This window comes from Apis florea, unplaced genomic scaffold, assembly GCF_048593485.1.
Source record: "Apis florea isolate Af1SG1 unplaced genomic scaffold, ASM4859348v1 contig_3158_pilon, whole genome shotgun sequence".
NCBI lineage: Eukaryota > Metazoa > Arthropoda > Insecta > Hymenoptera > Apidae > Apis > Apis florea.
In genome coordinates this window covers 1,045,726-1,057,769 of record NW_028256713.1, presented here as the reverse complement: position 1 = coordinate 1,057,769, position 12,044 = coordinate 1,045,726, and the positions used below count along the sequence as shown (strand labels likewise).

The 12,044-nt window shown below is 29.4% G+C and overlaps 1 protein-coding gene across 3 annotated transcripts in view; it reads left to right on the top strand.

Moving 5' to 3' along the window:
• The window catches only part of Dh44-R1 (Diuretic hormone 44 receptor 1), a 60,135-nt gene that overhangs the window by 44,220 nt on the left and 3,871 nt on the right, over positions 1–12,044 (top strand). For 2 of the 3 annotated variants that reach the window (XM_086909861.1, XM_086909859.1), the window contains exons 3-8: positions 2,742–2,853; positions 5,119–5,212; positions 5,383–5,463; positions 6,362–6,429; positions 8,131–8,250; positions 11,818–12,003. In XM_086909861.1, coding sequence (XP_086765987.1) covers positions 2,742–2,853; positions 5,119–5,212; positions 5,383–5,463; positions 6,362–6,429; positions 8,131–8,250; positions 11,818–12,003 — 661 coding nt within the window. The remainder of the gene's footprint in view (positions 1–2,741; positions 2,854–5,118; positions 5,213–5,382; positions 5,464–6,361; positions 6,430–8,130; positions 8,251–11,817; positions 12,004–12,044) is intronic. The other variant, XM_086909860.1, reaches the window with a different exon arrangement.

The following is a 12,044-nucleotide window of genomic DNA, read 5'->3' as shown; positions in this document are numbered from 1 at the left end:
TTTCTTTTTTTAATCGTGGATATTCTCGAATAATTTTCGTAACAACGATGATTTATATACAAGAGTTAAAAAGGTATGGTGATGAAATTTCGAGTGAAAAAATTTTTGGCGGGAAAATTTTAAATTTTCGAATAATAAGAATTCTGGTATAGAATTCGAATGACTTTTTACGAACGGAGTGTGCATTATTGCGTTTATCTATTGCGTAGAATCGTGCCAAAGAAAAAAGATAGCAGAGGAGAGATTAAAAAGAGCGGAATGTTGAGGAAAGGATAAACTTTCGTTTCTCCTCCACCATTTGCAATTCTGCCGTTCATATCTAACGAAATTAACGTTTCTACGCTATAATTCCAAATATATACATGCCCTAAACGGTCATATTTTGATAACGAGAAGATAAAAGCCGGAGAAATTTAACGAGAAATTATCGTCTCCTCCTTTATCTCTGTAATATCGGTTGAAACGATCCTCACGAAACACACAACGCAATACACGAGCGTTGCGCCATATCTGATTCAGGAATTACATCGTTGGCTGACATTCATGGACGTAAATCATGGCTCCGGCAAATGGTTCGTTCCTCGTGAAACGTTCTACCGTTCTACAATTCTCCCGATACGCGACGGCAGTTTAAATTTGCAAAAGAAGGAAAAATTGTTGGTTTTTAGGTTAATTTAGTGGCCGCGCTTGTTACAGGTAGGAAATGTCGTTACCTTTATTAATTCTCTCCTGTTGTTGTAACTAATATCTTGAGAAAAGAAATTTTTTTTCAACATCATTTCAAAATTTCTACGAAACGAAACGTAAGGATTTAAGTAATTAATAAAGAAAAACAAAAACGGAGAAGAAATTAAAAATTAAAAATTGACGTAAATTTATTTTAATGCATTAAAATAAAAAAAAAAGAAAAGATCTCTTTTTCCTCTTGCTTGATTTATTTTTCTACACGCATAACGATCTTTTGCTTATTTTAAAAATATCCTTTATTGTTACTTGTTTTACATTACATGTTTACATAATTCTGTTTATCGATCCAATATGTATCATATTGCGTGTATCCCGTTGTGTGTGTACATGACATATTAAAGCTTTGAGCAGTTGAGGATTTCGGTTAACCAAAGTATTCAATTACATTATCAGTCAATAGCGCGAGAAATAAATTATTATTGGAAGTAAAAATCATCAAGTAACAAAGCGAGGAGTTTAGTTTTTAAATTAAATTTGAATAATGAAAAATCTTGTTGATTAAAATCGAAAATTACGAATAACAATAACAAAGGGGAGGGAATGTTGAGATATCGAAAGGTAAAAGCCAATTTCTTCCTCTTCGATATATTTTTACGGGCGGAATAACGTTTTTCTCTATCTCCTCTCGTTTCTTCTTTGCTGGCTGGAATAAACATAACAACCGTCTCTTTAAACAGTAAATTGCGCGCCTTCCACCCTTTGTATCAACTCTATATTGAAAACGATCCAGTTAAATGAAAGGAAAGTAGAAATCGTGAGATGCGAATGCTATTCGTTCGAGTATTCGTGTCTTTTTTCACGGTGTTCCTCGGAATTGAACCCTATAATTTATATTACGTCAATATTTTTATATTTTTTATTTTTATACGTGAAAAAAAAAAGAAGAACGTTTCGTTGTTACACAGTTATTCTCAAACTTTTCTCGTTTCACTTTAAAAGTCATAAACGCAATACAAACTTTCACTTTAATATCATGGAACGAAAAATGATTTTCCTATTCTGTATTGTAATAATAAAATTGTAGTTTGGAAAACTACATGATGAAATGTTGTGTTACAAGATTAACTTTATTATTAAATTGAATTCTACAAAAGTGAATTTTGTTTTTTTTTTTTTTTTTTATAAAAAAAGCGTGATTCGATGAGAGAATAGGAGAATAGGAGAATTTCAATTGAATTTACGAAAGAGAATTTTTTTTTTTTATCAAGTTTCGAAAATAAAAATTCTATTATTTGTTTGGAATTGAAAAAATATGAGAAGGATTAATTTAATTTAAAAATCTTGCTAAGATTTGTAAGATTGAATTATTTAAAAAAAAATGAACGTTGTATTTTTTTCAATCTTTGCTTTGCACGAAATAATATTTGGCATAACTACAAGAATTATTCATAAAAAAGACTACTTTAAAAAAAAAAAAATGTATCTTATTATTATTACTCAGACAATAACTTTGTTCCTATGGAACTAGTTCCACTTGAATTTACCACAACATGCAGAATCACAGATTTGCTTAAAATTGCTCTACTTGTAAAGGGTTGCTATGATTTACGTTTGTTAGTTTCCACTGAGAGCACTGATTACAAAGGATTTCTGAATATACAATACCTGTTTCTACTTGTAACCCTCTACTTGTAAAAAATTTTTTTATTATTTCAATATAGAATATATCAATTGGATATAGAAAAAACATTTCCATCTAACAAGTTATTTTTTCGAAAAAAAAAAAAAAAGATATAGATAGATCTCGAAAGTCAAGTAGTAATAGATTAATTATTGGTCGAGCAAGTAGAACAGACACGTTATAATCAAGTAATACAAGTTGGAAAAGTAGTATCAATCAATCATAAGTGAGATACTCAATTATTGATCTTTTCTACTAGTCTCATCATTTCATTTATATTTTTTAACTGTTTAATGACTATTCGTCTACTACTTGTCTTGTTTAATTTTTTTTTTTTTCAAATTAATTAACAATCGCTTTAATTCTTTTCCAGGGAACTCAGGTGCATTAGGAACAACATACACACTAACTTGATGTTCACCTACATCCTCGCAGACTTTATGTGGATTCTAAACAACGTGATGCAGGTACTTTCGCAGAAAATGGTATATTTTTTTAATGGGTAATTCCTTAATGCATCTCTAATTTCTTCGAGAAAAAAAAAAAATTGCTCTCAAATAAGCAATTCATCACTTGATGTTAAAAATTTTCAAAAAGTTGAATTAAAAATAAATAAATGGGAATTTTGCTTTTTTTCTTGCTTCATTTTAGTGAGGAAATGATAATGTGAAATGTAAATGTGTTAAAATTACGTTGTGACGTACTGGATCAGATTAATCCAGTTAGAAGATTTTTCCACGAAAGAATTTAATTTTGAAATTTTAAAATTCTCTCTTGCACAATAAAATACAATTATTCGTCGAAAAATATATATCGTGTATCGATATCTTGTAAAAAGGAATTAAAGAAAGTGAAAATATGCAAGAATATTTATTTGATGTAGTACAAAGAGAACTAAAATGTTACCACTTGTTGCTGAAACGTAAAACTAGAATGTTCTCTTGAAAAAAAAAAAAAAGATTTAAATTTTTCGTGAAATTCAAATAAATGATATAAATTGAAAATTATAATGAATAATTTGAAAGTAAAGTATTTTATTCACGATTTATCTATATTTTTCTTCTTTATTTATATTAATTTATTTATAATTTTTACAATATTCACGAAACCTTCTTTGAAAATATAATTCTCCTTTATCAAACAAGTTGAAACAACCCATGGAATATTATATAACAACAAATATGCATGAATTATGAAACATCTCCATCAAGTTAATTATGCTAACTCGACTTATCAACGAGAATTACACAATAATAATATTCACGATTTATAAAAATAATACATTATATCATACACGTTAAAAAAAAAAAAAAAAAATCTTCGCGTATGTATTTCTTTCTTTTTTTTTTTTTTTTTTTCTCATATTTCATTCCTTGTCACATCGACAAATATTTTCTGCGCCACGTCATTCTGTTATTTTATTCTCCGATTTCTCAATTTGATATTTTAAAAACATGAAATTTTATTACCACCGCATTTTTTATTTCTATATATATCGTCGACAAACATTTCATTTCAACAGTGTAAAATTGATTCCTCTTTTAAAAAGAGATGAATAAATTCACCGGAAGAAATTGTATACGAAAGCTCGTGAAAATAATTATTTTATAATTTAAAACGGAAACAATTCTACGTTAAAAACAAAATTCAAGGGAAAACAACAAAACGAATCGCGAGATCTGGAGATTCCAAATTCCAAATTCCAAGATAAAGTTTAGGGGCGATATTTCCAGCGGATATTTTCAGGGCACGGGTACATTTTATCGGTGAATTACACGAAAAGCGATTTCCTTTCTTGGCCGGTGAGAGCAAGTTGCCAACTTGCGGAGCGGAAACAACGTTTGTTCGTCGACGGCAAAACGTCTGGGTAGTCGCGGTAGCGAGGCCAGTGGGAAGGAAAATTAATTACGGCGAAATGGCCGATGCGCCTTTGGTTTTTCGATAATTAAAAGGCCGATACGAACGATGAAATTGGCCTCCGTGTAAAATTCAATTCACCGGCCACTTTTAATTACCAATTCATCCGCCATTTTCGTGCTTTCGGTGACATGGGATGGATGTGTAAAAGGGGGGAATTATTCCCCGTGTTAAAGATTTTACGATGAGAATTTTAACGTTGTTAAGAAAAGAAAAAAAAAAAGTAACATCTTCTTATTAATAATGATAACGAGGAATTTTTATTTCGTTTCTCTACTTTATAAAAGTGTAAATTTAAATTAAGTAGTGAAATTGAATAAGAATATTAGTAGAATAAGGTAATTGTGGGCAGTCGAGTAAAGAAAAAAAAAGGCATGGCCATATGATGAAATAAATAATAATATAGGTCAGTTAGAAATATTAGATCAATTATTGAAGCGGATAAAACAAATGAAATAAGACAAAGTAAAATATAATTTTACGATGTGGTTGTTGTATTGATTAAATTTGTCGTCTTTTTGTTAAAATGAGAAAAGAAAAGAAGAAGTAATTCAACAAGTTCGTTCAAATAGTATAAATTAAAAATATAACAACCCAACTTCATGTTTTTCTAAAAAAGAGATACCAACATATTTTCGTTTGTGAATTGAAACGTTAAATTATTCCCCCCAAAGTAGAAATTTCATTATGGAGGATAAAATATGTACACCTAGAATGTTCAGCAATTTCTCTCGAATTTTTTTTCCTTTCTTTCTTTTCTTCTTTTTTTTTTTTTTTTTCTTTTACGAAATAACTTTGGCGCGAATTTTGAATCGAACGATCTCTTTTTCCAGGTCTCGATGCAACCCGACGTGCCGACTTGCGTCGCTTTCCTGTCACTGTTTCATTATTTCCAGCTGACCAATTACTTCTGGATGTTCGTCGAAGGTAATCACGCTTGATCTCTCGATAATTCGCGATGCCAAGTGTCCATTTATATCGCTCGAATCGATTTCACTCGATCGAATAATATCTATTAATCAAATCCACTCGTTCGTTTATTTATAATTTTTCATTATTATCCATTTAATAGTATAATCGTACGCTTATTCTTCCAGGTCTCTATCTGTACCTGTTGGTCGTAAAGACTTTCACGGGCGATAATATCAAGCTGAGGCTGTGTCTTATTATAGGCTGGGGTAAAGTTTCACCATCTTATCGTCTTTTTTTTTTCAAAAAAAAAAAAAATAGATACAAAAATATCGCACGTTTAATTTTTTTTCTCAACGAATAGGTCGTTTCGAAACGACGAGAATGTAGAAATAAAAATATTTTTATCGAATATCCGGAGTTGACGATTTTTCACTGGATCTGGAATAACAATCAAGCTAAACTCGAGGAAAACGAGTATCATCGGCAGTGATGCTTTATATTATTTCGTGCGGCGGAAGAGGAAGAGGAAGTTGCACGAGTAGTAACCGTACTGTGACTACTTTTTTCCAAAATTCATATTCGCACGAGGTGCGAAACTTGTTCTAACAATCGAGAATATCCTGCTTCGATTTCGAAGCACTCGAAATCAATATCGACCGCTATTCAGTCTGCATACTGCACACGTGTCCCTGGTGCAAAAAAAAATTTGAATAAAAGAATAAAAAAAAAAAGTGACGAGAGATGATAAAAGTAACGAGAAAGAAGAAACGAGATTCGATGAATAAAATGATGAGGTTTGGAAGGGAGAGAAGATGAATTCGCTCGTCATTCCTATGATCCCTTATAGTATGTTATTAAATCAAAGTGCTTTCCCCCTCTCCCCATTTGTTGAATTATTTTACTGCGAATATACGCTTCGCACTTATCTGGCAAATTTTATTCTCCTAGATATAATTTATAACAATTTTGTAACAAATATTTTAATATTAATTAATTTTCGCGTTAATTATTAGTATTGAGAATATTCTTTTTAACGTAAGAAAAATAATAAAAAAATTAGCCTCATTTCTTGTAACCTATGAATATAAGTTAATGTAATTGTATCAAGTGTGTGATGACTCGTTGTCAATATATTACTCGAACATATTTTGCATACAATTTCAGGTATACCGGTTCTGTTTATCACCATGTGGTGCATCGCCAAGTCATTGGACCACAGCACAACGAGTCAGGTACGAGAAAATATACTCATAACCATTGCGTATCAAATCGTTGTTATCGTACAAAACTTTGCCCAAACTTCGAGGCTTATGGCATAATTTTAATTAATCGCAAAATTTTTATAAAAGTTTTAGAAGTTTTAGAATAATTTCAAACTGATAAAATCAAGCCACTGATAAATTCTGCAAGAGAGAACTTTTGCTATTCAACAATTTATATAATAATTTTCTTCGAATAATTCTTTTCTGAATCAGGATATAATGTCGAAAGATACGAGAAGTATATTGAAAAATTATATAACAGTGAAAAAACTTTTTTAATACCTTCATCTTCGTTCTTTTTTTCCAGATAGGATCTCAAAGTCGAATCAAAAAAAAAAAAAAAAAAAAGAAGGAGGAAACATAGTAGTTTCAACATATTTCAAAAGAAGCTTATGTAGAAACTTTAAGAAAATAGGATTTTTTAATATCGTAAATTTATATAAGAAAAATAACACATTTTACGTTTTATCCTGTGTATTAAAAAGAATGCCCTAGGATCAAAAATCCAAGGGATTCTGTCGACGTATCAATTTCCGGCGCTAGTATCGGGAAATATTGGATAAAAGTTTCGAGACACGATCCACAATGATGACAACGTGACGTAAAGAGAAAATAGGGATAAAGAAATCGATACGAAATAGGAAGGGAAAGAGATAATTCCTTCTAGGCGATGTACATATATCACCATATATGTGAAGATTGTGACAAGTCGATACTTATTATGCGTGTATCATTTTTATCGTGGAAGGGGAATTTGATCATCTTGTTGATCTCCTTTTGGTTTCTTGTCATTAAAAATTAACAATAACGAAAAAAAAAAAAAAAAAAAACAAAATTCAGCGCGATCTCTTAATATTTTACTTCTCTTCTACATTTTACGTACGAATAAAAAGCGAAGAAATATCGATGAAATTATTAATAAAAAATAAAGTTGAATAAGGGTACACGATAAGGTCACGACGTTACATAAGTGACTCCGGGGACGGAGTCTAGTTTCGAAGTTCAATATCAAATTTCTTCGAATTCTCACAACTTTAAGTTTTATAGAGTTGGAGGAAGGTGTAGTGTTGATGCATCGCCGCTATATCTGTCCGTATATAAGTAATAATATCGTAGAGATAAAAGTTTCGTTTTTAATTTCTGAAAAATTGTTTCAAACCGATCGAACTTTTCCTATCCAGTGATAATACACTCGATTCTAAATAAAACTAAAAATCCATTTTTATAAATCTATTAATCCAATTCCTTCGATGCTATTTATATCGATCCATTTCCAAACTTTCATAACTTCTATATATATTTCTCAACTCATCTCACGTTGTCCAAAACGAGTTCCGTAACAATCTGACGTCTCAATAATTTGTATCAGACAATTTTCACGAATTTGCACGAAATTGCTCATCGTGCAACGATCTCTCTCATCGAATCGTTTAATTTTCTCGAAGAAAACTCGTACTCCACGTGGGGATACACACACAATTGCCAAGTTTCTCTTTATCGTCATGCAACGTGATTTTTCAACCAGCAAATAATTGAGGTTAACCAGATGAAAAAAACGTCATGGAGAATTCTCGCGTTATCACAAGGAAAAGAAACATTCACACCGTAAAATTAAACTACTCGAGAATTGGCCCAGTTTCAACTAATAAATGTAACTTACCATGTTCACAGGATGTTGCGCTAGGCAAGCATTGTCCCTGGATGGTATCGCATGCTTATGACTGGTTTTACCAAGCCCCAGCTATTTTGGTTCTCTGCGTGAACGTGGTGTTCCTCTTCATGATAATGTGGGTGAGTGCAATGTGAATTTCTGTCTATTGGATGAGAGAAACAAACGTGGGTGAGTAAAGAATAACGATACGAGAAGAAATATTTTGTCGAATTTTTGAAATATATATGTATATGTGCACGTGTAATGGTATACGTGTATAAAATAACAATAAGTAATATCGTAAATTATTCTAAGAGGATTTGTATCGCTTGTAATAGCTTTAAGGAAAAATTAATAAAATTAAAATTGGATAAACATTAGAAAATATAAATAAAAAAAATATGAATCAACGGGATAAAAATTATTCGATTACTTAAATATCAAAAGCATTTTTATAAAATATAAAAATTCAATGGGATGCGTTTTATTAAGAATTTCAATCAGAAATCGGTATTATTTCTTAAGTGTATGAATTTGAGGATTAAATAAAGATAAAGAAAGTAAACAGAGGAAGAAGAATAAAATTAATCGATAAAAAAATATAATATTGAAATCAGTGCCATCTAAAGGGCTGCAGATGAAAGTAATATGAACAAGGAGAGCAAATAGTGACAAGGATGGAAATAGATTAAAAATATTGAAATCAGCGCCATCTTTAGAGTGCCGCAAATGAAACACACACACAAAAAAAGAATAGAAAATAGTGGAAGAAAGATAGAGATAGGATAGAATGAACTATTAACGCCATCTTTATGTAAATGAATATAATAGCTTGACATCACTTTCTAAAATTTTAAAATATAACTTTTCTACTGCAATAATCATCACACGATTATCTCACAACAAATATTAATAAAATATAAAATGATATCTATTGCCCACTTTAAATGATCAACATATCCAAAAGAAATAACATAAGAATTAAACTACACATATTGCGTAGTTGATTTCTAAAAAATTAATCTTTGAAGCATCGATTACCAAATCTCATCACGAGAAGATGACTACGGTATCGAGATCCACCCGTGGAAAAAAATATTACAAGCACAATATATTAAAATAAATGAAAATATTAAATATATATTAGAAAAGTCAAAAAATAATTAAATAAATAAATAAATTGGTTATTTACAAATATAAAAAGAAAATTGAGAATATTAAAGTAAGAAATATAGAAAGAACGCATATATCGTGTCGAAAATTAAAAAAAAAATTATACATACAAAATACAATAAATATATTATAATAAAAAAATTAAAGTTAAATCCATCGTTGTCTTAAACTTAATCTAAACCTTAATACTAAATTTTAAAATCTATTTGCAACATTCGTATCAAAAATACTCTCGTCTAACTTAAAACGAAAGAAGACAAATTCAAAATGTTGATCAATTATATATAAAAAAAAATTGCAATTCTCGAAACACGAAAATGCTCGAAAAGAAACTAACGACAAACGAGGAAAATAGATATTGAAGAAAATCAAGATGATCGATAAAAATAAAGGAAACATTCAACCCTCTCTGAATCATCATATGTCGCCTTCACGATTTACATCAACGGACTTACGAGAATCGTCGGACAGATTGCCAGTCATGACCAGTCGAGGATTACGACAAGGGTCTAACAGCCGAACATTTTACGTCTTGACGACGCAGGAAGGAGCAAAGGATAAATCCCTGACCACCGATTTACAAGGATCGCGAGACCTGACTTCGATCGAGCGTCAAAAGACATCAATCGATCAGATCGCAGACCTTCGACTGACCACCGAAAATAAAGCAACGGTCCAACGATTCTTGCGACGCGATTCGAATTTGAAAAAAGCGAAAACGAGCTAAGAAATTGTGAAGAAATAAAAATTCGAGAAGAGAACACGATTCGAATAATGTGAAAAAGTATTCGAGATGAAAGTAGAGGAAAAATGAAAACAAAAGATTCGTAAATCTTAAATCTACTGGCATCATCTGTGTCAAACATACGCTCCACTGTTTAAAACGAAATAAGAAAAATCTAATTAATTATTGGATCCATATTACAAGTATTAACTACAATCATTGCTAAAAGGAAGAGAAAGAAAAAGAGAAAAAACAAACACAAGAGGAAAAATGAATGTTCAACAAGAAACAATATAAAAATCTAAAGAAGAAAAAATAATGAAGAAATTAAGAAAATTCGAAATTCGGAATTCAATTAATAATCAAGGTTAATGTAAATTAATAATAAAATAAAATGTTAAAAGTTGAATTAAAATAAAATTGAAACTTGAAATTAAACATTGAAAGTAAATTAAAAATTAAAAGTTAAAATATATTAAAAATCAAAATTAAAAATTATATTCAATTGAAAATGAAGAATTAATGTAAATTAATAATAAAATAAAATTGAAAATTGAAAATAAAAATTGAATAAAATTAAAGGTAAAAAAGTACATTTATTAAAAATAAAAAATTAAATTAAAATGAAATTATAAAAGTTAAAATATAAATTAAAAGTTAAAAATTAAAAATTAATAACTAATTAAATAAGAAACGAATAATAATGTAATAATTCTATTAATTTATAATTAATATTATATGTATAAATTATAATTAAAAGATATCTTTTAATTTGATCGGATCGAAAGAATCGATGTGTCTCTCGCGACGGCTCGAGACAAACTAATTATTAAGCCGTAATCGTCTTTCTCCGAGGTTAAGCGTACGCCGCGCGCGAGGTCGCGACACAAATTTAAATATATATTATGAAATCGATATCGATAAATGATTTTTCTATTATAATTTATCAATTATTTAATAATTTTTATATTTTTCATTGTTAGTATATTATCAATAATTGATTACAATTATTAATGTTACAATTTACGTTATTTTTTTATAAGAAAAATTGCACTTATATTTCTATGGCATTTTTTAATTTTGTTTTCACAATATATTTTTTATATTTTTTTAAGACTGATTATCAATTGTAATAGTTTTACAAGTTGGAAATTCTAAGATTATTTAAATTTTACGTAAAAGAACGTGTTATTTAATGCACATTAGAAAATAAATTAAATAAAAATAATTATAAATATAGGTCCATTTTCTTTTTCATATTATAATTTTTTAAATGATACATATTTACGTAAAAATGCATAATACGTAATGATTGGTACAGTTTTTAAATTTCAATTTATAACACACTAATTTCTTTGTTTTTAGATTAAAATTTCCGTAATTATTTTATATAAAAATAAATAAATCATACTCTTCCATTTTTAAATCTCGTTTATTTTTCAATTCAACATTTGATTTTATCATTTTAATATCATTTTAATCTCTCATCTATAATAATCATTCTAAAATCGAACTTTTAATTATTTTCCAAAAAAAAAAAAAAAAAAAATAAGCTTTCCAGCTTTAGAAAAGTTTCAAATTTCCAAAGTTTTCTAATTCGAATTTCACGATTCTAAAAATCAATTTGAACTTACGCTTTATCATTTTTTCTTAAAATAAAATAATAAACATTCTTCAACAGTTTTGAAGAATTTTTAAATTTCCAGATTTAAAATTTCTAAAAAAAAAAAAAGAATCCAAAAAATCAAATTTCATAGAATTTATTCTTCCTTTGTACTACACTTCCCTTATAAAATTTTCTCCCCTCCAGGTGCTGATAACGAAGCTCTGGTCCGCGACGAACGTGGAAACTCAGCAATACAGGAAAGCGAGCAAAGCATTGCTGGTTCTGATACCGCTCCTCGGAGTGACTTACGTCCTGGTGCTAACAGGACCGACCGAGGGTCAGGTTGCTAATGCATTCTCCTACGCTCGAGCCGTGTTACTTTCTTCCCAGGTAATGCGACCAGGAAAAAGTATATCTCGTTACGAAAACTT